General features: G+C 38.2%; 1 protein-coding gene, 2 long non-coding RNA genes and 1 pseudogene across 4 annotated transcripts; all 4 read left to right on the top strand.

The window, feature by feature from the left end:
• Positions 1 to 625: 625 nt before the first annotated feature.
• Positions 626 to 2147, top strand: LOC115662714 (probable WRKY transcription factor 19; annotated as a pseudogene).
• A 6344-nt stretch (positions 2148 to 8491) lies between these two features.
• On the top strand, positions 8492 to 16887 carry LOC130134809 (disease resistance protein Roq1-like; the record flags this gene model as incomplete). Its single annotated transcript, XM_056302512.1, has 6 exons — positions 8492 to 9094; positions 10667 to 10789; positions 12223 to 12298; positions 13287 to 13565; positions 14086 to 14940; positions 16303 to 16887. Coding segments are annotated over exons 1-6 (2391 nt in total), but the record flags the coding sequence as incomplete, so codon positions are not given.
• Positions 16888 to 16889: 2 nt separating this feature from the next.
• LOC130134836 (uncharacterized) lies at positions 16890 to 19103 on the top strand. The gene is made up of 3 exons (XR_008814316.1): positions 16890 to 17456; positions 18003 to 18561; positions 18814 to 19103. It is a non-coding gene; the product is annotated as an uncharacterized LOC130134836 (long non-coding RNA).
• An 844-nt stretch (positions 19104 to 19947) lies between these two features.
• Positions 19948 to 27153, top strand: LOC115664719 (uncharacterized). Of its 2 annotated transcripts, none has more exons than XR_008814330.1 (5): positions 19948 to 20029; positions 21027 to 21186; positions 21275 to 21371; positions 24796 to 24896; positions 27046 to 27153. It is a non-coding gene; the product is annotated as an uncharacterized LOC115664719 (long non-coding RNA). The 2 variants fall into 2 exon arrangements; XR_008814331.1 differs by having other exon boundaries at positions 27027 to 27152.
• The last annotated feature ends 416 nt before the right edge of the window (positions 27154 to 27569 follow it).

Consider the following 27569-nt stretch of genomic DNA (forward strand, 5'->3'; position numbering starts at 1 on the left):
ATACATATATCTATGTATGTATAATTACTGGTAAAGTTTCTAAGTGTTGAGTAATTTCTCAATACGATATTTGATTCCCACAAAATCAGTTTATAGTAACTTTGAATGAAAAGTTAATCAATAGGTTAAGAATTTACTCAGAAACTTGAATAGTAGGTTATGAGTTTCCTGATCTACCGAAGCTCCTTGCTTCCTTCCACGTGAAGAGTAGGTTATGACATATACACCAGGTCAATATAGATTATATAACATTCAAGGATATTTAATTATGACATATCCTTTCCTTGAGAAACACAATCTCCCCCATGTGTCGTGTAGCCAATTTTATAACCCTCAATCAAGCTTAGCCCCTACAATACAAATAAATTATGAAATTTTTAATGATCGATATTATAAAATCATGGACAACATGAATGACATCCGATATGAAATTACCATCATTTCATGAGTTTGGCTCCCCTGTCTATGTATAGCAACTTACACAGGACTATTTGTGGACTTGGCAGCAGATCACCTCTACATTAAATAAACAAATTGCTCAATATTTACGATTGACAACCTAAAATGTAATGATTTCTTGAAAAATCAATACCGGATATGCTTCGGTAGCAACCTCTTCTCATAATGGGAATCCCCCGGTTTAAATGTAAGGAAGCATCATCATCATACAAGCACCCCATTTTTGTCCCTTTCAGAATGTTTATCAGAGCTGGTTTCGCTGTTTTTACAGGGCTTCCAAAATTTGAAGTACATTAATTTCAGTCGTTGCGAGTCATTGGTTCGCATGCCCAACCTCTCGTGTGATCCAAGTCTCGAGGAATTGGATCTCCATTATTGTAAAAACTTGGTAGAAGCCCATGAGTCAATCACATATCTTGACAAGCTACAAGTGTTGAATTTTTTGGGGTGCTCTGAACTTAGTGTTTTTCCAAATGAGCTCAAGTCAAAAAATCTTCGAACTCTCAATTTTAGAGGGTGCACAAAGTTTGAAAGGTTCCCTGATATTTTACATAAACTAAAAGCCCTAAAAGAGCTTTATTTAGAACGAACAGCTATTAAAGGACTTCCTGCATCAATAGAAAATCTTGTCTCTTTGAAGCATATGTATTTAGGTAATTGCAAGAACTTGATGAGTCTTCCGTCGAGCATTTACAAGTTACAAAACCTTGAAGACTTGGCTCTTAATTTTTGCACAAATTTAATCGGGTTTCCAAAGTACGAGGATTCGGCTGATCGTTGCATGAAGACCGGACTTTCAAATTTACATCAATTAGACCTTTTGGGATGTAATTTGTCCGAAGTAGACTTTCTTGAGAATCTTTCATGTTCTCCATTCTTGACAACATTACAGCTGTCGAGGAACAATATTACTAGCCTTCCAACATCCATCAATAAACGTCATCGTTTGTCCTATTTGGAAGTTGAAAATTGCCATCAACTACAGGAGATTCCTAAGGTTCCACCATTTTTGAGTACTCTTTGGACGGATAATTGCAAATCTCTACAAAATTGTGGAGATTTAACTTCAGTTCGTGATTTTGTCCGTAGAGGGTTGACTATGGCTGATATTTGCTTACCTGACCAGGTTAGATTCTCTCTCTCACGCACACTCATGCACTCACACGCATGCATATGGATATGGACTATATGCTGGATCGCGTGCATGGTTGGGTATTGCAATGGCAGAAAATGCAAGATTGGAGGCTTAAGAAAATCAAACAAATATAGAGTGATTCTGCACGTGTATGCATGTAATGGAGTTGGCTATTGTACTTTTATGGGAATGATTTCTATCACATGAGTATGTTAATGCAAGCAAGGATCAATGGATCTCCACTCGTTTATAGAGCTCTAATTCCAAGTGGAATTCTCTAGGATTACTTACTAAATTCAAATTGAATTTTTCTATTTGGGTACTAATATCAAACTTGGGTACTTTCTAATGATCTATCTTTGTTTCAGCTTTTTAATTACACTATCTCTCTCCCTCGAGGAGAGATGCCGGAGTGGGTTCTTCCGGTTGAAAAGGATTCCATATCTTTCATGGCTTCAAAAGACTTGTATGATAAGTTTTTTGGATTTGCTCTCTGTGTCGCTCTCAATAAGGATAATTATGAGGAGAAAATGGAAGACTCATATCGTTTGGTTGCCCACGATTAATGACGAAGAGCGGGAAAGTTATGAATTCAATTTCGAACCGTTGGAGTTGAACCATATCCGACTTCGTTATCTCACACCACCACAGTTGTGGGGAGTAGTTGATTTTGATCAAATTGACGGGAGTCATGTACGATTTAGCCTTACAGTATTCGGCAAATATGTGAAAAACTGGGGATTCCGAATATTTTGCAAGCAACTGGAGTACGATCTAAAAATCGTTCTTCAAAATTTGTAGCTAATCGATCCAGCTTTACTCTATGAGATTGATCACAAATCAATACGTTCAGAAGTCAAGAGTTTATTTATGCACGAAGGTGATCGGATCGAAAGAGATCTACAGGAAGGCCTTGGTTCGGCCGAAACAGATCTTGAGGAAGACCTACAAGATCATCAACGGAGAATTGAGAGAGTGAACAAATAGCACCCAAGAGAAAGCATGAGCTTATTCCCGCTCAAGGGAAGCGAATCAAGATCACGTCGACTTTCTCCGATTCGACCGATGGAGAAGAGAATGATCGAGAAACTTGCGAAGGAGGCAATTCGTAGGTAAGTGAGCTCCCTGATTTTTTGTTTTTTACTTGTTCTTCTCGTTTTCTCCTCTCTTTTTTTTTATCTCTTTTTCTCTGTTCTTTCTTTTTTTTTTCAGATTTTCTCTCGCCACCGACGCCACTTTCAGCATCACGACTCCTCCTCATCTTCCATCATCCAACACCACCACCGAGCTCTGACGAAACGGAAGATCGCCGCCTGCCGACGGAAGCGACGAACAGAAGAAGAAGTTGGCCTTCCCGAAACTGACAAAGTCCCGAGCGAATCGACGGCTACGGAGACCGACAAGCGGGAGGCGACGGACTCCCACCGCCGACCGATGCCATGGAAACTGGTAAAGCAGCTCGGGGCGAGCGATACTCTCCCGAGGTTCTGGGCTTCATGTAGATTGCTGTAGATCAGCTCGATTTTGAATTCGATTCGCACGGCGCTACAATTGCGCGGGAACTTGAGGGATGTGTCCGTGAATTTGTTTGAGAGACGTTGAATAAGGTGCTTCTTCGTAAGTTTTGTCTGTGGATGCTTGGTAGTGATTTCACTGGCAATTGACGTTACACGCTGCGAAATCAGCAAATCTCTTGACCGTATTTTGCTCCTTAAAAAATCCTCTAGAAAAACGGGTTGTTTTTTCATCAAAGTCCGCTCTCTTGGCCAGCCTTGACTCATCTGATCCTCATCTTGGTAGTTTTTGATCTAAGCTTCTACAATTCTTGTAATCATGATTGGCCAAATCATATCTTAATCCACAGCAAGGAGTTAGGACCAATTCCACTAACTTGGAATCATGTCCAGTCCCGCTATCTTAGAGTTAAGACCATCTCCCGCAATCCTGGAGTTGGGTCCAATCGCACTATCATGAAATTGACGCTAACTGCCATGATTTTGGAGTTATGAATTCCAATTCATCTCGCATGTCGAGCTGTTCATCAGGCCGATTAAAATGAAGAAGTTCGAGTGTGGGACTAAGCTAAGCAAATGTTGTTGTTTAAGCATCCAATCGCACCACTATCGACAAACTCGATTATTAGTTTTCTCATGAAATGAATGAAAAGTCTCCAAGAAAAAAATTGTGTCAATACAAAGTTAGAGTTATAAATTTTTAAAAACCGACTCTTTAGACATTTGGCGAGGAATGTTGTCATTATCTTACTATATACAAAACGTATATTTGTCTTGTGATTTATATGTCATTTGAGTAGTCATGTGTTAATTTATTACTTAGTAAAAAGGAAACCACTCAGAGACTGGGGATGCCATTTCGAGGAAGCCAGCAAAGTTTTTCTGATTAGCGAGCCTATGACCAGAGCACAAGAATCCACCACCCCGAAGTTGTTTCTCCACTACTTTTGTCGGCCACAACGAAGCTTGTGTCGATCAAATACTCCGAATAACACGGTGGTGAAAATAAGTCCACATGTTCACACTTATGACATATCTTGGTCCACACTTAAGCACCGTGTTTTTCTGAATGATATATTGTCGTAAAAGCGCTATTGGGTACAAATTACACTATATCAAAATTGCTATTCCAGGTCAAGGCAAAACTTTATTTGTTCATAGGACTTGCAGATTTTTTTCATGGGTTTGCTAGTAATTATGCGGATAGAAAAATTGAAATAGGCTTAGACCTATATATAGTTAGTTGTGCATATAATTTTATATCTTTTGAGTTGTCATGTGTAAAATTATTTATTTAGCGAAAAAAAAACAACACCTTGGAGGTTGGGAATGCCCTTTCAAGGAAGCCAGAAAAGTTTTTTTATTTTATTTATTAGAGCCTTTGACAAAAGCTAACCTAATGACATGAAATACTTCAATTACAGAAAGAAAAATGAAGACTAAACAGATCAAAGCCATTTCCTCGAAGCTGATATGCGGTCTTGAGTGAAAATAAGTCCATTTGTTCATACCTTTTACACGTCTCGGTCCAGACTTCAGCACCATTTTTCCCAAAGTTCTATATTATCAATAGATGTAAAATTATTTTTTGCTGGTACACTTGATTGTGCGTGTAATTTGTATATCTCTTGAGTGGTTATGTGGTAAATTACTATATGGCAAGGAAAAAACAACTTATCAGAGGTTGGGGATGAAATTTCGAGGAAGACCACCAAAGTTGTTTTTATCAGCGGGCCTACGACCTAGATCATGAGAATCCACCACCCTAAAGTTGTTTGTCGGTCCCTGCAATAAGCGAGTCCACGAGGACCAGTACCGATCTACACTGCTCACTAATCTTGTCGGCCACAGATATGCGGTCTTAAGTGAAAATTGGTCCATGTGTTCACACACTTTAGATGTCCTGGACCATCCTTGAGCGCCATCATTTTCCCGAGTTCTAAGAAAAGTCGCGCATCTCTTTCGTTTCATGTTGGATGACAGAGTTAAAAAAATATGTGAGGGGTCGAGATTTCGGAGAAATCTCCATTCGACCGGCTGAATACCGACTCGAATGCTACCATGGTGGATTTATGACTATCCCGAATAGAAGAGGGATCGCTGATCTCACAATTGATGGGTCAACTGTTTGATTGATCTAAATCGGAAACTCTCTAAATCATCTCATATAAATTATGTTGCATCTGCCACAAATCCAGAGTTGAGACACTGCCTCCTGCTTAAACTTAAAACAACCGCTCTATATTTGCCGCTTTGCTCGTCTTCAAAATTGCCTCAGGAATTGGGACCGCTACTTTTTGCCTTGAGATTTTTATTCTGCGTTCGAATGGGGATATGTTGGACAATTCACCTATGGCAAATTAGGAAAGAAAAACGTATTCTCGCATAAAACCTTTCTTCATAACTATCTCAAAGCGTCGTTCTTCTGACTAGTAAAGCCGAAAACTTTCTCCCTCTGCTTTAGAAAAATTTCATAGGCTTGACTTAAAAGTTGTTACTCTTCTTTTCTTTTGGTGCTAGGAGAAAAAGAAGATGCCTTGTCTCACGGTGGAGAAAGCCTTGCTCGGTGCGTAGCAGGATCAACAGTACACTCGAAACGTTCAAACTTGACTTGAATTTGACGACAAGAAATTCGAGGTTGAGAATTTATAATGAGAATTTATAATCTTCCATTGATTAAGTTCAATTTTTGTGCTACTCGCTGACCAAATTCCTCTTACACCTATAAATAGATCATGAGAATTAGAACTCGTTCTTAGGCCACAATATCATCTACTGCGATTGAGGGATTAGGAACATGGCTAAAAATCTGATCCACTTGCAACATTATGATCATTCCCCTTATTTCACAAATTCATTTAATAAATTCGGTTTACAAAGGATGATTGAGTCGTACACATTATGCGATGTCCATCCTTTCAACAGAGGAGATTTAGCGAATCGAGATTAGACAAGTGATATTATTTTTCATTGAATTCTAAAAAAGACAGTTCGTATGCATAATAACTAACGTACTAGTAATTGATGCTGTCACAATTGCAGGGAAAAGTACCAAAAAAGTCCTAAACCTTTTGCATTAGTGCCAATTTAGTCCTAAACCTTTTTTTGGTGCCAATTCAGTCCTAAACCTTTTGCATTGGTGCCAATTTAGTCCTAAACCTTTTTTTGGTGCCAATTAAGTCCTAAACCTTTTAAATTGGTGTCAATTCAGTCCTAAACCTTTTATTTTTGTGCCAATTTAGTCTTTCCGGCCAATTTAGACCGGAATTTGCCTACGTGGACGCCTGCCGGCCAGCGGCCGGTCACCGGCGCCGACGTGGACAACTTTAATATTTTTTAAATATTTTTTTGAATTTTTATTTTTTTCCTTTTTTTTCCACTTTTTTTTTTTTGTTGTCTTCCTCCTTCCTCTGGCCGGTAGCCGGTCCGGCGACCGGCCGAGGCCGGAGGCCGGCGAGCTCGAGCTCGCCGGCCACCGCGAGCGGCGGCCTCGCCGCGCGGCGAGCCTCGCCTTGGTCGGGCGAGGCTCGAGCCCTCGCCGGAGGCCGCGGCGAGGGCGAGCCTCGCCATGGTCGAGCGAGGCTCGAGCCCTCGCCTTGGTCGGGCGAGGCTCGAGCCTTGCCTTGGTCGGGCGAGGCTCGACCTCGCCGGATCTGGCGAGGTCGACGCTCGACCTCGCCAGATCCGGCGAGGTCGGGCCTCGCCCGACCATGGCGAGGCTCGCCCTCGCCGCGGCCTCCGGCGAGGGCTCGAGCCTTGCCTTGGTCGGGCGAGGCTCGACCTCGCCGGATCTGGCGAGCCTCGCCCGACCATGGCGAGGCTCGCCCTCGCCGCGGCCTCCGGCGAGGGCTCGAGCCTTGCCTTGGTCGGGCGAGGCTCGACCTCGCCGGATCCGGCGAGGTCGGGCCTCGCCCGACCATGGCGAGGCTCGCCCTCGCCGCGGCCTCCATGACTATCTTGAAGGGTGGTTCGTCTAACTATAAAGCTGGAGACTTTTTCCTCCCACTTTGGAAAAATTTCACGGGCTTGACTCAAAAGTCGTCACTTTTCTTTTCTTTCGGTGCTAAAAGAGAAAAGAAGATAAATTGAACTTGAACTGTTGAATATAGTAGACTCCAGCTTTCGGTTCTAAAACCACTTCTCTAGAACACATTGTGTTAGTGGCATATATCACCAAAATATAAGTCAAGTGGCACTATTGATGAGAGGTTATAAATTACAATCAACCAAGCTCCTTAGCCATATTGAAGCAATAGAACAATTGCAGCATGCGCCAACAGAGAGAAGGTTAGGTGTTCCCAGACCACCACATAATTATTCGTTCATAATATTTTGCTTTAGAGGAAAGTCAAAATTTATAACACTTGATATTGAATAATTAATTTGGTGGTTGATGACACGATGCTTTGAAAGCATCTTAACGTTTTCTCAACAAAAAAACAAACAATTATGGATGAGCTGCTGTTGGCTCATTTATTTAATAAGTTGATTAAAATAGCATATCCATTTATAAAGTATCAATACGTGTCACTTTTATATAAGTCTGATTTATCTTTTTAACCATTACATTTCTATGATTGAGAATGGAGAATTTAAATATAAATGGGAGTAAAAACTATATACTGTCAACAGTGTTGATCCACAATAACTGAGCATAAGACATTATCTATGATTAACCATTTAATATTACGATTTTCTACATGAGTCCACAGTACTTTTCATATTTGGAATTTCAATCTCCAAATGATTTGAATTATGTGATAAAGCAAACGTAAACCATTTAAACACCACATGTAGAGATAACTCTAATGAATTTTTTTTTTAAAACCAATACAAAATTTTATGCCATATCGTATATATTTAGTATGCACGGAGCCTGAATTTTCACAAGGCTTGAACATCAACTCGATTGCTTGATCATGTGCAGTATGGGAATACATACTGCTTCCTTTTTTAAGACTGCAAATCCCTCGCAGATTTTAATATATGAAAGACAAATCCTCCAACAAAGAGACGGATGCCATTTCCATTTCGAGGAAGCCATTAAAAGTTTTTCTGATTAGTGAGCCTATGACCAGATCACAAGAGTCCACCACCCCGAACGCTGTTTCTCCACCACTTTTGTCGGCCACAAAGAGGCTTGTGTCCATCAGAGAATCGGCTTGTGATTTGGCCACACTTGATTGTGCGTGTAATTATTTATCTCGAGTAGTTCTTCTCGGAGGACAGGGATGAAATTTCGAGGAAGACCACGAAAGTTGTTTGTCGGTTTGTGATCTATAGTCCCTACTCTTGTCGGCCACAAAGAAGCTTGTGTCACGCGGTTGCACGCGGCCTTCATTTTCCAAAGTTCTAACATTATTCTTTGTTTACCCTACCCAAAAATAAGTCTTGCATCTGTCCTTTAGTATAAGAATAGATCAAAGAAGATCAAGCGGCGAATGCACTACCTGAAAACACAGATTCAGATTTTCAGCGGATAGTCATTGCTGATTGTTAAACTCCATCGTCCAATGGCGGCTTCATCAAAATCCGAAAAAATTTATGACGTCTTCTTGAGTTTCAAAGGCACGGATCTGCGTAACAACTTCGTCGGCCATCTCTACCAAGCTTTACACCTGATAGGAATATACACTTTCCGGGATAGCGAAGAATTGAAAAAGGGAGACCAAATATCACCTACGCTTATGAAGGCCATCGAAGAATCATGCATCTCAATCATCGTTTTCTCCGAGAACTATGCTTCCTCAACGTGGTGCTTAGAAGAGGTGTCCAAGATTATGGAGTGCAACGAGCAAAAGAACGTCACCGTTCTACCAGTGTTTTATAAAGTGGACCCAAGAGAAGTGAGAGGGGGCAGAAAGAGTTATCGGAGAGCTCTGGCTAAGCACGAGTCCAAGTTCGGGAAGGATTCGGAGAAAGTGAAGAGATGGAAGAAAGCTCTTTCCGATGCCGGTAGCTTGTCCGGGTGGCATTTGAAAGATGGGTAAGTGAAGCTGAGTTTATAATTTCTGTAAGAAAAGTAATCTTTACAAGCTAGTAGACATATTGTTTTTTAAAAATAAAGATAAATAAATAAATGGACGCACACATGCTTGTAAGTATATGTATACATGCTTCATCTTATGATTCCTAAAAATTCTTGAGTTGCTTAAGTTTAAGTTAGCAATTTCATAAAAGAATTGGTGAGTCTAAGTGTAGTTAAGAAAGATAAATAAAAATTGAGAAAAATTGATAATTTAAAAAATAAAATTGGCAAGTAACTCAAACGAGAATTGTTAACTTAAAACTAGTTGGTAACTAAATCGAAGAAAAATTGGTAAATCACTCTAATTAAGGTTGACAAAATAAAAAATGAGTTAGTAAGTAACTCAAATGAGAGCTGTTAACCCAATAGAAAAGTTGGCAAATTAAAAGAACAAGTAAACATTGATAAGTAGCTGAAGCAAGAGTTGGTGATTCAAAACTAATAGGTAATTATTTAATATTATCAAAGATGGTAAATCACTTAAATTTCTTTTAGTAATTTCAAATAAAGGTAGTAAATTTGAGGCCATTAGTTATGCAAATCAAATTTGGTAAGTTAGTACGAAATGGGTAAAGTGCAATTTATAAAAAGTCGTTGATGATTTCATAAAATTGTTGGTAAGTTACTAATAAGTAATGTAAAAGAAAAAATCGCCGATCTTTTTTTTTTCCGACAGTTTTTTGACACTTGCCAATTATAGAATTCTGCCCTTGCTAAGCCCTATTACATTCGGGTAAGATCTGTAGCTCTTTCTTTTGGATCCTTGTTGCCCTCTTCAAAGTGTAATAGAAGTTCTAGTCATTTTATCAGTGGGCTATTGAGGTCTTCACGTTTCATTTTGGTAAATTGAGTTCTTATAGATTTTTTTATTTTTGTCAACCAAGTCCCAAACTCGTTACAAGTGGCACTTTGAGTTCGAAAAATCACATATGCCTATCCGTAGAACAGACACGTGGCTTTCCCAATAATAGAAAATTGACACTGGGACTTGATCGGTTGAAAAATTTACTGACTCATTTGAACAGAATAAAAGATTAAATCTTGATCGACCACCAATGGACAAAATGTTAAGTAGTGTTATTGCACTTACCTCTTTTCTTTGAAAGGAATAAAAAAGTTTGCAACGCTTGATTCAGGAAGATTAGTGTTTATTGGCCCAATAAGGCAACACCACATCGTGCTTCAGGGTATTTAATAGTTTGGAAATCAAAATCATAATCACAGTTTTAAAGTCCTAAATAGCGCTTTTTGATTAAGTGCATAAATAAATCACATATAACAGTCAAAAAGAAAAATAAGTAAATCATTATGTATAAAAAAAGAACATGAATTACTTGGATAAATCAAAGTTAAAACCTTGAACACATTTTGATTCGTGTGGAGCTTTGATAATCTGAAAATATGATGCACCGCTGTCATTTTTTTTTTTTGGTCAAACATTGCCCTGTCATTAGTAGTTAGTGATTGCTCACTATTTGCTTATTCAAATCCCTAAAATGATGCCACAACTTCCTTTTCCGTTTTTGTCAGAGATGAGTCAGAGCTTATACAAGAAATTGTGGAGAAGATCTCCACTTACCTAGCCCGAACACCTTTGCATGTAGCTAAGCATCCGGTTGGGATAGATTCTCGAGTTGTTAAGTTGAAATCGATGTTAAGGCTGCGCATGACAACTTGCCAAACAGTGTTTGATTCTGTTCTTTTGTTCCCAGAATCAGTTTGGGAACAGAAATGCGTTTGTTTAATTTTTTGATTCTGGGCACAATTTTGTCAAAAATTGTTCCCGAGAATCGATTTTGAAGCGAGAATCAAGAATAAAAAAAGTAGCTTCTTGATTAAGGAACAATTTTGAGAATCAATTTTTTTTCTTCTTCCTTTTCTTGGTTTTTAATTTAGCTTCTAATGTCCGGCCCGAGGACCGCCCTCGCCGGATCTGACGAGAATAAAATATTTTAATAAAAAATATTATTAATAAAAAATGTTTTACCGGCCATGGCAGGCGACCAGGCCATGGCCATAAAAAAGAAAAATATATATTTTTAATAAAAATATTTAAATAAAAAAATTATTAATAAAAAAAATATTTTACCTGTCATGGCCGGTGACCAGGCCATGGCAAAAAAAGAAAAAAAATATATTTTTAATACAAATATTTTAATAAAAAAAATATTTTACCGGCCATGGCCAGCGACCAGGCCATAGCTAAAAAAAATAAAAATGTATATTTTTAATAAAAAAATTATTAATAAAAAAAATATTTTACAGGCCATGGCCAGCGATCAGGCCATGGCCAAAAAAAAGAAAAAAATATATTTTTAATAAAAATATTTTAATAAAAAAATATTTTACCAGCCATGGCCGGTGACCAGGCCATGGCCAAAAAAAATAAAAATATATTTTTTAAATAAAAATATTATTAATAAAAAAAATATTTTACCGGCCATGGCATGCGACCAGGCCATGGCCAAAAAAATAAAAATGTATATTTTTAATAAAAATATTTTAATAAAAATATTATTAATAAAAAAAAATATTTTACCGGCCATGGCCGGCAACCAGGCCATGGCCAAAAAAAAATTTATATTTTTAATAAAAATATTATTAATAAAAAAAATATTTTACCGGCCATGGCCGGCAACCAGGCCATGGCAAAAAAAAATAAAAATATATATTTTTAATAAAAATATTTTAAAAAAAATATTATTAATAAAAAAATATTTTACCGGTCATGGTCGGCGACCAGGCCATGGCCAAAAAAAAGAAAAAATACTTTTAATAAAAATATTATTAATAAAAAAATATTTTTCCGGTCATGGCCGGCGAGCATGCTATGGCCAAGAAGGAGGAAAAGAAAAAAAGAAAAGAAAAAAAAGAAAGAAATATTAAAATATTTAAAAATATTATTAATAAAAAGAAATTTTGTGGCGTTACCAAACGCATTTCTGTTCTTTTTCTATTCCAGGGATGGAATTTTGGGCCGTTAACAAACGCCTTAAAATGCTCAGAATCAATTTTGGGCACAGAATCAAAAAGAATCATTTCTGATCAGAATCTGTTCCCGGGCACAGAATGGTTGTCATGCGCAGCCTAAATCTCGAGTCTGATGATGGTGTTCTCATGGTGGGATCATGGGGACAGGGAGGTATAGGGAAGACAAGTTTAGCAAAAGCTCTTTACAATGCTGTGTTCAGACAATTTGAGGGTTCATGTTTTCTGGCAAATGTTCGAGAAACTTCAAAAGGTAGCAGGGGTTTAGTTACTTTGCAAGAAATATTACTAAATGATATACTATCACCGCAACAAAGATTAGTAGTGTCCAATGTCGATGGAGGTATTCACCTAATAAAACGCAGACTTGGTCGCAAAAAAGTTTTCCTCATCCTTGATGATGTGGATGACCGGTGCCAGCTGAATACATTAGCAGGAGAAAAGTGGTTTGGTAATGGAAGTAGGATCATCATTACCACAAGAGACAAACATTTGCTAACTTGTCACCAGATAGATCAAGATCACGTGTATGAAGTTAAAGCACTAGATGACAATCAAGCTCATGAGCTGCTTAGCAAGCATGCATTTCAGATGCACCAAATCAGAGCAGATCTAGTGGATAGAGCTCTGGATTATGCTAAAGGCCTTCCTTTAGCACTTGAGGTGCTGGGTTCCTTATTGTGTGGTACAAAAGAAGATGTATGGGAAAGTACACTAACGAAACTTTCTAGGATTCCGGATAGAACCATTAATAATGTGCTCAAAGTGAGTTATGATGGACTCCATGAAAATGAGAAAGATATCTTTCTCCACATTGCCTGCTTCTTTAATGGGTGGGCAAGAGAGTATACAAAGAAAGTTCTCGACGCTTGTGATCTTCAGACAGTTGCAGGATTTGATATTCTCATGAAGAGGTCCTTGATAAGCATTGAGTGCGAAATCCTTAACATGCATGACTTGATTCAAGCGATGGGTATAGATATCGTGAACCAAGAATGTCGAGATGATCCCGGAAGACGCAGCAGACTATGGTTGTATGATGATGTTGTTGATGTTCTGTCACGTGACATGGTTAGAATTGTGAATAAGATCAAAATTTTGCTACTAATTTTTTACTCTAATTAGTGAAAGTGCATAATCTAATTTAATCTTGTTTATACAGGGAGATTGTGCCATAAAAGCCATAGTGTTGGCACTACCTGAGCAGACGGAGATGTGTATCGGTCCTGATGCTTTTACAAAAATGAGAAGGCTGAGATTGCTCATCTTGCGCAACGTGCATGATTCTTTCCAAGGTCCTATATGTCTTCCTAATGAGTTAAGATGGTTTGAATGGCCTGGATGTGCTGGCCGGATTCCAGAATTTTCCTCTGGGCCAAAGAAATTAGTGGGACTTGATATGAGTGAAGGCAATATCACAAGAATCATAAAACAATTTAAGGTGAGCATTTACCGACATAGACCTTTTTATTATCTACTTCATTTGAATATTTATATGCGTATTATATGTACTAGTACACAAAAGGAAGTGGTGTTCCTCTGTTTCAGGCATCCCTTCGCTATTTTCTTTCAAAATGACCCTAATTACTTGGTTAGAGATATTTTTACGTGCAGCAAAATTAGCATTTAAAAAATTAAGTGGAACACCTTTAGTAGAAATATTTAATGGAAACATTTTGCTGTAAAAATAGACAATACAAAGGAATTTTGTACATAGATGTGGAAAGAGAAAGATATTTCAAGGTTTGAAATTTCTTTATGAAGGTCATTCCATCATATGAAAATTCAAATTTTAATATTAATCTTTTAGAGATAAAATAGAATAACTAATGTCACGTAATTGTCCACTGGTATAATATCTGTAAAATAAGTTGTTGAGGATAATTGATGGAAGGAATAAAAAAAAAAGATTGAAATCCCTTTCAGAATATTTATTAAAGTTGGTTTCGCTGTTTTCGCAGGAATTACAAAATTTGAAGTACATTAATCTCAGTTTTTGCGATTCGTTGGTTAGTATGCCCGACCTCTTATGTACTCCAAATCTTGAGGAATTGGCTCTCCAATATTGCAAAAACTTGGTAGAAGTCCACCAATCGATTGCACATCATGAGAAGTTACGAGTGTTGACATTAGAGGGGTGCTCTAAACTTAGTGTTTTTCCAAATGTGCTCAAGTCAAAAAATCTCCAACGTCTTGATCTTAAAGATTGCGGAAATTTTGAAAGGTTCCCTGATATTCCACATAAACTCGAAAGCTTGAAATCGCTTTGTTTACAAGGGACTGCTATTAAAGAACTTCCTGCATCAATAGAAAATCTTGTTTCTTTAGAGAGAATGATGTTACATAATTGCAAGAACCTGGTAAGTCTTCCGTCTAGCATATACAAGTTACAAAATATGGAAAGATTGGTCCTTAACGATTGCACAACCTTAATTGGGTTTCCAAAGTACGAGGATTCTGCTGATGCGTCAATGAAGATGGGACTTCCGAGTTTAAAAGATTTAGACCTTGAGGGATGTAATCTGTCTGAGGTGGAGTTTCTTGAGAATCTTTCCTGCTTTCCCATCTTGAGACGTTTAATTCTGTCGAGGAACAATATTACTAGCCTTCCAACATCCTTCGGTAAGCGCAATCATTTGTTCGATTTGGGAGTTAAAGATTGCTATCAGTTACAAGAGATTCCCCAGCTTCCACCATTTTTGGACGCACTTTGGGCGCCTAATTGTGAATCTCTGCAAAAAACTGGAAATTTAATTTCATCTCACGATTTTGTTCGAAGACGGTTGACCATGGTTTCCAATTTCACACCTGGCGAGGTTAGACACTCTCTCTCTCTCTCTCTCTCTCTCTCTCTCTCTCTCTCTCACACACACACACACACACACACACACACACAAATATGAAGTGGTTGTATATTACAATAACAGAAAACGAAAGATTGGAGGCTTTAAGTAAAGCAAACAAATACGGGGGTAAGTACAGTGCAAGTGCCATAACTTTTTTTTTGGCTCACTTGAGTGCCATAACTTTTAAAAAAGATCACTTGAGTGCCACTGACGAGTTGGTCGTGAGGGCTTGAAACCGCGGCTTTTCCGGTTGAACGGTGACCTTCCCGGCAAGACGAGCACCACCGGCTTGAAGAGAAGATGTTAGTGAATCATTTCATGGCCTCCGTTTGTCTCAAAATTTCCGTTTTAGCCTCCGTTGACGAAATAAAAATGCTTCGTAGTCACACAATTCAAGCATTTTATCGAACCGATTTGTGTGACTACGAAGCATTTTTACCTTCGTCAACAGAGACTAAAACGGAAATTTTGAGACGAACGGAGGCCATTGAATGATTTACCGACACTCCCTCTTCAAGCTGGTGGTGCTTGCCTCGCTGGGAAGGTCACCGTTCGGCCCGAAAGGTCGTGGTTTGGGGCCCTCACGACCAACCCCTCCGACAAGCTGGTCGTGAGGGCCCGAAACCGTAGCTTTTTCGGCTAAATGGTGACCTTCCCGGTAAGACGAGTACTACCAGCTTGAAGATGGAGTGTTGGTGAATCATTCCATGGCCTCCGTTCATCTCAAAATTTCCGTTTTAGTCTCCGTTGACGAAAGTAAAAATGCTTCATAGTCACACAAATTGGTTCGATAAAATGCTTGAATTGTGTGACTACGAAGCATTTTTACCTTCGTCAACGGAGGCTAAAACGGCAATTTCGAGACGAACGGAGGTAATAGAATGATTCACCGACACCCTCTCTTCAAGCTAGTGGTGTTTGCGTCGCTGGGAAGGTCACCGTTCGGCCGAAAAGCCACAGTTTCGAGCCCTCACGACCAGCTCGTCAGTGGCACTCAAGTAATCTTTTTTTAAAAGTTATGGCACTCAAGTGAGCCAAAAAAAAGTTATGGCATTTAAGTGTCCTCCGTACAAAAGTTATGGCACTTACACTATACTTATCTCACAAATATGAAGTTGTTCTACATGTGGAGGCATGTAATGGAGTTGGCTTCCGCTCTTTTATAGAAATGATTTCTATCACATGAGACTTGTATATTAATCGAAGCAAGGATCAATGATCTCTACTCATTTATAGAGCTCCAGTTAAAATTGGAATTCGCTAGGATTACTTACTAAACTCAAATTGAACTCTTCTATTTGGGATACTTTCTAACGGTTTATCTTATAACAGAATAATTGTAAACCCTCTATTTATCTCCTTAGAGAAGGGATGTCAACGTGGTTACGCTCTTTTCATATCCCTGGAGGAGAGATGCCAGAGTGGCTCCAACCTGTTGAAGAGGAATTCATATCTTTCATGGCTTCAGAGGACTTATATAACAAGTTTCTAGCATTGGCTATCTGTTTTGTTGTTAGTAAAACAAAAGAGGGAGGACAAATAAGAATAGAACAATATGTTAATGGCCAATTGCGGCGCAATGGCTATCATGGTTGGGCAACCAATTCGCTGGATATGGATCATATCGTGCTTTTGTTACATCCACCATCTGCAACATTTGGAGAAGTTGATTTTAGTCAAATTGATGGGAGTTTTGTACAATTTAGGCTTACAATATCGGGTACAATCGTGAAAAAATGGGGATTCCGAATAATATGTAAGCAACTAGAGGATGACTTAAAGGTTGGGATTCAAGATAATCAGCTTATAGATCCAGCATTACTCTACGAGGTTGGTCACGACTCAACAAATTCAGCAGCCGAGAGTTCACATATGCACAAAGTCAATCCGATCGAAATAGATCTACAGAAAGACGAAATAGATCTACAGAAAGACTTGCAAGATTGTCAAATGAGTACTGAGGAACATAGTCAAGCAATATCAGAGAGAAATCATGAGCTCTTCTCCCATGAGGCATGTGAACCAAGACCTTGTGGACTTCTAATTCGATTGGCAGAGATGAGTATGGCAGTGTTTGCTCGCTGCTTTTGTTGTTAGAATGATCGAGAAACTTGCTAAGGAAGCAATTCGTAGGTAAGCAAACTCAGCTGATCTTCATTACAATGCCTTTTCTCTTTTCCCGGTTCTTCTCGTCTTCTTTTCTCAATAACACGCTGTTAGTTGCCCATATATTTCCATGGAGGTATTTTATGTGTCCACTTCAACTGGTGCTGACTTTGCCAGCAACAATAAAAGAAATGACCAGCCTTTGTAGAGAGAGCTCGATAAGGAGAGAGGAGCTCGACCTGCTTCTCGACTTCATGTCGAGAAAATGAGTTCGAAGGTTGTGGCTGGAGAGTCGGATGAGGGGGGCTTGGGATGTGCATTGAATACAACTTCCATGGAGTACAGAGGACGAAGGCATCTGAGAAGATAGAACGCTCTCCGTAAGTTGTTTATCTAACCTTTTGTTCTCATTTTTTCTTTCTCCTTCCTTGCGCTTTCATTTCCATGTGCGTATTTTTCGTTTCAATTCATTTCCTTTCCATGTTAACTTCGATTTCCGATGCATCTGCTTTTCTTCGCACTTAGTTAACGCATAGATTCATCACTCAATCCAAGTCCCATTTGCCATTTTCACACTCAAGTATGGAACCATGGAGCGATCCCAATCGCTCTCCTTTTGCTTTACTATTACTGTAAATAGATTCGAATACACGATTGTTAGCAAATTATGGGCAACCTCAGTTGCATAGTGCCCCGTTATGTCATTTTTTCGAAAAAAAACAGACTTTTTTTAAAAAATTATAAATGTCAAATTTTCCTTGAGACAAAATGAAAATATATATATAAAAAAAAACTAATTTTCGGCTTTCTCAACAATTAACCTTCCATCATAATAGGAAATATGACATCTCTTTTGATGATTCGCTTGCTTAAATAAATAAAATTACCCACTTTCCATCTTATACATAAACAAACCGTCTAATCAGAAAAAGGAAGGAGCTTTTCAAACTCCACCGAACACCGCTTTCGACGTCACGACTCCTCCCTCATCTTTCCATCCCACACTGCCGAGCTCTGACGACATGGAAGATCGCCGCCACCTGCCGACGAAGGCGACGAGCAGAAGAAGAAGAAGAAGAAGTTCGTCTTCCGGAAACAGAGTCCCCGGCGAACCGACGGCGGCGGAGACCGGCCAGCGGAGGCGACGGGCTACCACCGCCGAACGAAGCCATGGAAACTGGTGACGTGGCTTCGGGTGAACGATTCTCTCCCTGAGGTTCGTTCTGGGCTTCATGCGGCTTGCTATAGATCAGGTAATGCTTGGCACATCCGAATTTTATTTAGGTTGATGTAATACTTGAGCTGGATTTTGAATTGGATTCGTTGGGTGCTACAATTGCGCGGGAACATGAAGAATGTGTAGTTGAATCTGTTCGAGAGACGTTGAATGAGTGTTCTTTCGTAAGTTCAGTCTGTGGATGCTTGGTAGTGAATTCATAGGTTATCGACGTTACGCGCTGCAAAATTAGCGACAATCTCTGGAAGGTATAGCTTTTCTTTCTTTGTTTTCATAGGTGGCGATTCATTGAAAGAAGCAGGTGAAGTCTAGGTTCAAAGGAAAAACAAGCAAGGGAGAGTGAAATAGTGGGAAGTAGGGTGTACATGGGTTGGCTCAGTCCCCTTTTCAGGCAAAAAACTGAGCCAACCCGGGTGCTGCAGGTTGGGAGGGAGGGAGGGATTTAGTTGCTTTTGAGGTGTCTAGGAAATGTGGATGTGTAGTATGCACTTATCATGCAGATATGCAGCGGGTGATAGGTTTGCTAGGAGAATTGAATTCTGAGAAACTTTGATCACTGGGATAGGGCTCTGTCTCTATGTTTTATGAGGGGCTCCAAGAGGCAAAACCATAGAGGAATGAAGAAGATGCAATGAGATGGCAAGCCACCAGGAAAGGTTGCTTGACAGTCGAGTCCTTTAACCAATTCTTGACTTTGGCAACTAGGGAGAATTGAAAACCAAATTTACTTGGAGTGTGAGCATAATATGAACATCGGTTGTGCCCATGGATAACTGGTTAGGTGGTTATTTTCTTTTTGCCCTGTGGACTGTGCATATGAAAAAGAAATAATCATGACAAACACGGAGTTTACATAAGTTATTCAGTAGAGAAGAGACAAAAGCACAGGATGCTACCTTACCCAAAAAAAAAAAGGCACAGGACGCTGATTGTCAATTCTGAATTCTGAGGCCTTCGCAACAGTTTAGGATTCTGTTTTTGTCCATATGTGCCATAGCTTTTATGAAGGAAAATGACCAAGAAGCTAAAACTCGTGGAAGTTTCTTGAATGTTTGAGTGAAACCTATTTAATGAAAGATAAGCTTTTGAGGTACCAAAGATAGGACACACTGGAATGAGCAACATGCATTTTCTCAAATTAGTTGCTGATTCTGCTTTAGTGTGGTTAGAGCCATATCAGTTTAATAGTTAGGTGGGATTTGCGTCTGAAATACAGGACGAATATGTTGTAATAATCATTGTTTAGAAGTTTGTGACCAGTATATTATACAGGACCTGCAGGATCCTGATTATATAGCTGTGAGACATGCATTCATTCCATTAGTAGCTGCATATTAACACTGAATATTTCTACTGCTGGACACTTGATGCTGATTTCCTCTTGAATTACTTATATGCATGCATGCATGCTTGAGAATTTCTGACTCTTATACTCATATTTTTTCTTCTAACGAGTAACAAAACCTATTTGCTATTCTTATATAAGGCAAAGCTTGCTTTGGATAGCCTTAAAAGTTCCAGTTGGGTAGAAAACTAATTTTCAGTAACCATGTGCATTTCAGATATATTACTTTAATTTCTAATTGAGATGATTAGTATTTCAGTCTTAATTAGTGAATGATTTCAGATTGTACTCTTTGATTGAATAACTGTGTGATTGTTGAGGATGGGCACGTTATTGCGGCAGGAAGAAACCGGACTAATGAGACACGAAATGTATGATTTATCATTGCTTCTCCACCCCCTTGTATAAATTCAGCCAACAGCACTTTGTTATTGTTCTGAATTGATACCCTCGAATTATCCTCTCGTAGTTATTGTTGATCATTCTATGTTTCTCCCATGATTATTTCTTTAATAGATAATAAAAGAATTATCAGAACAAATCTGTTAATAAGTGGAATAGTCCATGCATTATTAGGCTGTAAATGTTTTTGTTTCCATTATTCTTTCATAAAATATGAATACGGCTAACACTAGCAATAATCTGGCTTTATTGTGCACAATGTTTTACGTATTTCATTTACCATTGTGCTCTGTCTGGAACCATATTATGGTCTAGCTTCTGTGAAGTTCCTAACATTGTTTCCTTAGGCCATATGTTAGCTAAACTTTGGTATACTCATTTGGTATAAAAATGAATTGTGAACATTGTATTGCCTTTAAGATGTAAGAACCTGCTTCTTGGGCACATTTTTTTTTTTCACACAATGGCCACATCTACACAAATAATTTAAGCCTAGTTTCTGGTAGAGATAATCTCTTATCTAATAGTCTATTCCTGTAATCATTTATAGTTATGTGGTGACAAGACACTACTATAAATGACTTTGCGGACAGTAATAAATAGTTGATGAGAAAAATATTTGGCCCTTTTAGTATCTTGTGGAGCATAATGAAAAAACAAAGGCACCTTGCTATAGGGGTATATAAAAAATAATGTTAGAAAAGGTGGAGGTGGCCAATCCAATAAGAAGCCTCTTTTTCATGTGAGATTATCAGCAACTTCAAGCGAGCAAAACTTGTTGATATCATGTAGTACGTGCCTTGATCAATCTTTTATATACTCAATCAGATAACTTGTTGGAGAAAACATTTCTCAAGAAATGCATTTCGTAAATTTTTTATGAAACTACACTAAGAGCAACTTTCTCTCTGGAAAAGCTCCTAAGTTTAATATGCTTTCTTTATTTTTCTTCTTGCGCTTTCATAGGCAACAAGACATGCAGAGATGGACGTTCTTGATGTTCTTCTTGAATAGTGGCAGAGGACAGGATTTTCAGCTGCAGAAGTTGCAGAAAAGTTTTCAGCATGCTCCCTTTATGTGACATGTGAGCCATGCATAATGTATGCAGCAGCATTATCGATCACTGGTACATCTGTTGATCATACTGAAATAAAACTAAACTTTCCTAAATTTATTTGTTCATAAATGATTAGATGACTCTTAGCCAGTTTTAGGTATGAAGGAAGTATATTGTGGCCATGCAAATGATAAATTTGGAGGCTGTGGCTTGATACTGTCGTTGCATTCAAGTACCTACGAGGCATGCATTAGGTCAGTTTCTGAACTTGCTTTTGTTGCTGATTTTGTATCTACTTAACTCCACTTTGAAATTGTGACCTATGACAATTGACAACTCAAGCTTACTGGAGGTTTATGATTCCTTATGTTGATTATTGATCGATGCAGTTTCATAGTGATTCTGTTTGCTGTCGCACCTTGAATATTGCAACATATAATCATGAAAAAAGAAAAGGTGTGTGGAACTAATTATCCATCTTTTCTGTCCCCTTCCTAGTCTAAATGGAGGAAAGTGTAGTTTCCCCAAGCGTCAAGAAGTCGAGTTTATATTAATTCTTTCTATCCTCGCTTTATTTCCTTTTTCTTAAATTCTTTGTGACTGGTTAAACAGTCTTCTTTTTTTAATTCCCCTAAAAAATTTACAGTTCTGGGAAGTGTTACAAGTTAAGCTAACATAAGTTTGTTCTTTCCTTTTCCCTTTGCCCTTTTTTTCTTTATCTCTTCTTCCTCACTTGTTTCCACTGCAATAAGATTCTTTGATGTCTTAATGTTATTAAGTTTAAATCAGGAAATATAGTATCTTCAGAGAAATATGATTTTTTAACTATGAGCAAATTATGCTTTCTGATATGCCGTGGGCAATGTAATTGAACTTCCTGCATACATGAGGGCAAGTGCTTGCTAAATTGTGGTGGATGGCTTGTGTTTCCAGTATGATTTTTCATCTGTCTGACACTGGCATGATTTAACATTTCATGTTTGCTAAGCTTGTTCAGAACTCATCAATTTTTTATTAGGACTTTATTGACTTAAAACTTAAAACGTAGTGAAATAGGATCTGTTTCAATGTGATTTGAACAGTACATGAAGTAGCTAATCTAGATTGTGACATTGTCTTTCTGTTGAAGTAGTAGTTTTGAAAGAAAAAGCTCAAGTACGGGGGTGAGAAGCATGAGATGTACTAAGGATGCATCTAAATATAAAGTTTAGTGGGAAAAAAATAAACCATGAAAACTGTGACTTTAAGAGCTTGAAATACATAGTTTTGCTGCTCTTAATAATCTGATTATGAGTCAAAAGTATTGTGGGAAGTATGACCTAGCTCATTACCTTCCTGAATACAACATAAAGCAAGGAGACTCATCTCGCTGATAAAGGACCACCTTGCTCAATTTCCTCTCTCTGGAGCTAAAAACTAGCCCATTATTGCATAGTTTCATGATAGAGAGAATGAGACTGTTATAACAGTGAGTACAGTTCTCATTCGATGTTTGGAAGATGTAGCTGATGGAAACCCATCCTAGCTGGTACTAGTACACAAGTCATCCACGAATCTTCTCTCAATCAGATCACTGTTGCAAGATCCTTCTGAAGAGAAGTTGCCCATCCAAATTAAAAGCCTCTAAGTATCACCCTACTTACAGCATATTGTTTGTCCTCCAAGGACATTAGGTTCCATGTCGAAGAGAAAATATAGAACGACCCAAAGGCATCGTGGAAGAAAAAAATTTAAGCCGTAGTTAGCCCAAACACACTCTTTTATATTTGATGCAAGAATTTTGCTACAGTCAATGCCTAGTTACTGTCAATTGAATCAAATGGTACAGTTCACAGATAATTTGCTTGCATGATCTTCCTGGAGTATAAACATTTCTTAGAATTGATATTCATAAGAACAAGATATAAACTTCCTAAACTATACATATTCTCCCATTGGCGAACTTGTTTTTGCTTAAATGCTACCTTCTTTTGCAAATTGCTTTGTCAATTAGTGTGCTAAATTATTTCTACCATGATATTTGGACATGTCTTGCAAATGGAATCTGTCTCGGGTTTCAAGCTGACGAGCTAGGTAAAAATGCAGAATCATCGGAAATATTGACTGGTTTCCACTGAAATTTCATCTATGTTTCCCCTTTCGAGTGTCTGCCCCGATTTATGAATGTTTCCAACTTTTTTTCTTGTTACTCTTGCCGTAATGGGAATTCTGGATCAAAGGGTTTCAATTGTTGGAAGTATAATGGCGTCAGAAGAAATATCTCTTTTGCAAGATTTTTATGAACGAGGAAACCCTAATGGTATGAACAGCAATTAACCACCAATTGAACCATCTGTTCGACAGAATTTTATAATACTGTCGTCAGCACCTATTTATTTTAGATACCTAAGGAAAATGATATTTCTATTTTAATGAAGCCATAGTTAACTACACATTTTTAAAAGCTTTAACTAGTGTAATAGAGCAATTCTACGTTTTGAACCAAAGTTTACTTTATCAATTGATGAAGTAGAGCATTGTGCTTGCTAGCTACACCTCCCTGAAAGACCGTTCCGGAAGAAAGTTCTCTTCTAAAATCTAATACAATGGTTTTCCTAGCACTCACATTTCCATATTGTTTAAGAAGAATTCAGGAGGCCTCTTTCTATATCTACCTTTCAATCAATTCTTCCAACCAGCTAGAGAAAGAATTGTAGCTGCAGCTTTCGGTGATTTCAGATCTTGCTGAGCAACTCTCTCTCTCTCTCTCTCTCTCTCTCTCTCTCTCGTCCAAATGTAAATCCTTTACTGCAGTAAAGATATGTTGTTGTATCCTTGTTCTGGAAAATTACTTGCACATCCCAGGTAAATAAAGCTGGCCCGGTGGAATGTTTTGTAATGACAAAGGGTTAATGAAATCGCAAGCATAGAACTAGCGGGCCATTGGTTGGATTAGAACCCATTCAGAAGTTTTCTCCATCAAGGATAAGGTGCTTATCTTGAGATGGTGGGTACACTTATCCAGACTGACACTAAGTATAGTTGCTTGAGTGGAATGGTGTTTAGCCATATAATGGTTGCTATAAATAGGTGGAGAATTTGCCCAGGAAACAAAAGGTAGAGTTTCAGATGACCAGTCTTCTTTTTTGACCAAATTTCAGATGCCCGGCTAATCCTATGTAGGTTTCCTCTAGACTGGGTATTTTTAACCAGATTGCCATTTGAGAAATAAAACGTCATGTCCTTGGTTAAGAAAAAAGACGAAGTGCAGTATCTTAATAGTTGAGAATCCATTGGTTTAGACTTGTTTGACAGAAATATCTTCTTACTTGATCCCTATATTGAATTACTAAACATATACGGTTCTTAGTCCAGCAATTCTCCAATTTGAGCTCTTTAGTTGCAAATATTTGAAGGGACTGACAGACCATAACCTTTTCATGCCTCTAAAATAATTAGTACACTTCGGAAACAAATTACCTACAGAAAAAATGGCCTTGGAATAATTTGTCTTCGCAGTGATAAAATCAATTTGGTTTCATGTTTCTTCTCTGTTTTGTAGAAACATGTGACATGAATGTCATTTCTCTTTGCCTTTGTTCCCCTCCTTTTTCATTCATTTGCCGTTAATGACATTGAGAATTTATGATTTGTTTAAGTATTTTATAGATATGCCGAACGCTTCTGTTTGATGTTCAGCTCCAAAGCCTCACATGCCATGGGTTAATCATCAGGCTGCTTATTCAATCTGCATGCATTGATTCTTCCTGTTGAATCCTCTCATACCTTTGCACAACTAGGTAAGACCTTTGAACAATTGAATCCTTCCTTTTATGGTTGTCATGTACACCATGTATAGTATTATGATGCACCTCTGCTGCATATTGAATGATCATCAGTTACTCGTGCATATAACAAGTGGTCTGCATGGTGACATCAGCAAGTTGATCCAACCCAAAAGCTTAAGTTGATAGGTGGAGGGTGAAGGCGAGAGGAGAGAGAGAGAGAAAAGAAAGGTTGTGCGGAGAAGACACTGGGGTTAGGGTTTCAGTTAGCCCCGGCTCTGATACCATGTTCAGAGAAAAAAAAAACTTAACTGAATGCTTGGCTTAGGTCAATGTGACCCCATGCTATCTATTATAATAAAGCAAAGAAGTCAAAATTACAATATCACCCTTATTGCCACCATACATGAAATAATAAAGGAAATAGACTAATATTGCCCCATCGGCCAAAGACTCTCAAAAGTTATTTACAATGATTAGCATTCTAATATATGGTCAAGGATATAGTTAAGCATCTAGCATTCCATAAAGTGTCTTCAAATGATTCAATGCACTCTGATTGACAATGCATGTGCCGTTTACTGCTTTCCCAATTCGCAGAATTTCATCAAGGGACTCAAGAAAGGAAGCATAGTGCATGTGCAGATCAGTTTTTGCTCGGATGCTCATGTGTTTTACCAATGGTTGCAGCTGTGATCAAAGTCCATTTCATGCTTAAACTTGTTTGTCATATGTTTAAGATAATTTGCGGCATAACCTTGTGTAGGCATCATTTTTCTGATGCTAAGTTTTTTGTCATCACACATATTCTGTAATCTAGCTTGATTTTTTGAGTTTTTCAGACTTTGAGGTAATTGCAGGCATGCTATTGATGTGTCTGAGCTTCCTAGTTCTGGACTATATCATGTGCTATCCCTAATAATGATAAAAGAGGTAAATGATTTACATGTGATTTGAATGGAGTTTTGGGAAAAAAAATTGCATTGACTGGATTTAAGCTTCGTGGTTATACCAATTATGATCTAAGTACTTGAATTTATAATATTGTAGAGTAGTGTGATGAACATTGTTGACTTTGTCTAGCATATTATTGTAAGAAAATCTCAGTGATTTGATCAGTGTTTTGGTCGGTCAAGAGGGAATTGGTGATCGCTTCTTCCCTAGGTGTGCTTTCATTAGTGTTCAATCATGAACGAGTGACCTCTTTTCTTCCAATAATAAAGTGTCGAAAATTGAGTTTTCTTTTATGCTAGTAATGATTATATTAGAACCAAATCTAGTAAAACATTAGAAAGTGCCAAAACATTTGCTTGAAAGACCCCCATTCTAAAATGAACATGAAGATGGTAATTTTGGACCGCAATCTGTTAGAAATTTGTAAAAAATGGGGGCTAGTGTTAATTGTATAGTATTTTAGTTAGGGAAAAATAGGTTGTTATGAGTTTATAAAATATATGAGAATGCTATATCGCCCAAATACAGTTGTGATTACATTATCGGGTTTAGCACATCTCGGTTACGGTAATAATGTGATCCACCAGTCTGTCTAGGTCGATATTTTAACATTGACCTGTGATAGATGAGCCGATTAGAATATGCTACATACATAGACTATGGTCTCCTTTCCCCTCCTAATTTCATATGCTTATGGTTTATCCATTAGCTACCTTCTAGAGGAGGAGAAGGAGAGGAAGACAGTCCTTGAATTGTATGGCTTTATTCGTATTAATAGGTTCAAAGATGATGAGTGGCTAAATTAGGTATGTGTTTTAAGGTTAGGTACTCTAAGTGCTATATACAAGTTTTAGATCGTTGAATTTCTTACATGTGGTATTAGGGCAGATGCATATAGGTTTAGAATCTAATTGGTGTATAATCTTGATACAATTGCGTGAATACTTCCTACATTTCAAGATTTATGGGTGATTTCGGGGATTTGATTCTTTTGGTTACTTATTTTCGATATTGATATGAGATCTTAGTTACCCATTCTGTGGCCAATCTTCTTTGCAAATTTTGTGCCATTTCTCGGTCTATGCTGTGAGAATTTCAAAATTTGATGAGCATGTGAACCGTAAATGATTTTCTGCAATTTGAGCCATTTGCTTGTTCCTTTCATTTTCTCTAACCATGCCATTTATATAGGTAGCATACGATCTTTCAGGTAATGACCAATAGGTTTCTCGACCAGGAGGACAAGCTTTTTCCTCGCAGCATTGACAAGCTGGTCAAAACCTCACTTTTGGTCCATAGAAGAAGCCACCTCGTGTGCATACGTTAAGAAGTGAATCCCCAACATATATTGTCACTTTTCTTCACAGAACCACCCAAGTAATAACTACATTTACAGAAAAGCTCTCTGCAGAAGCAAAACAGAGTTTGTTGTTGCTCACAATGTAACATTCTGAATTTTCGATCCTTTTCCCGAGATTTATGAAATGAATATTTGGCCAACGCACTTCTAGTGAGATCTCACCAAGAAACGTGTATTTTCGGGATGCTAACCTTAGGGGTAAGGCTATTACGGGATTGAGTTCGCACGACCAAAGAACTCGACCTTGGTTCAACCTTCGACCATAAGGATTGTCGAGGGAATGTTTTGGGCCAACAGAGACTGATCTATTTAATTGATCGTGTCCGAAGGGAACTCTCGACAGACCCTCACAATTATATGACAATCGAGGTCAC

Source organism: Syzygium oleosum, unplaced genomic scaffold (genome assembly GCF_021117445.2).
Source record: "Syzygium oleosum isolate NSW1041296 unplaced genomic scaffold, Sole_v2.1 Sole_v2.24, whole genome shotgun sequence".
NCBI classification, from domain to species: Eukaryota; Viridiplantae; Streptophyta; class Magnoliopsida; order Myrtales; family Myrtaceae; genus Syzygium; species Syzygium oleosum.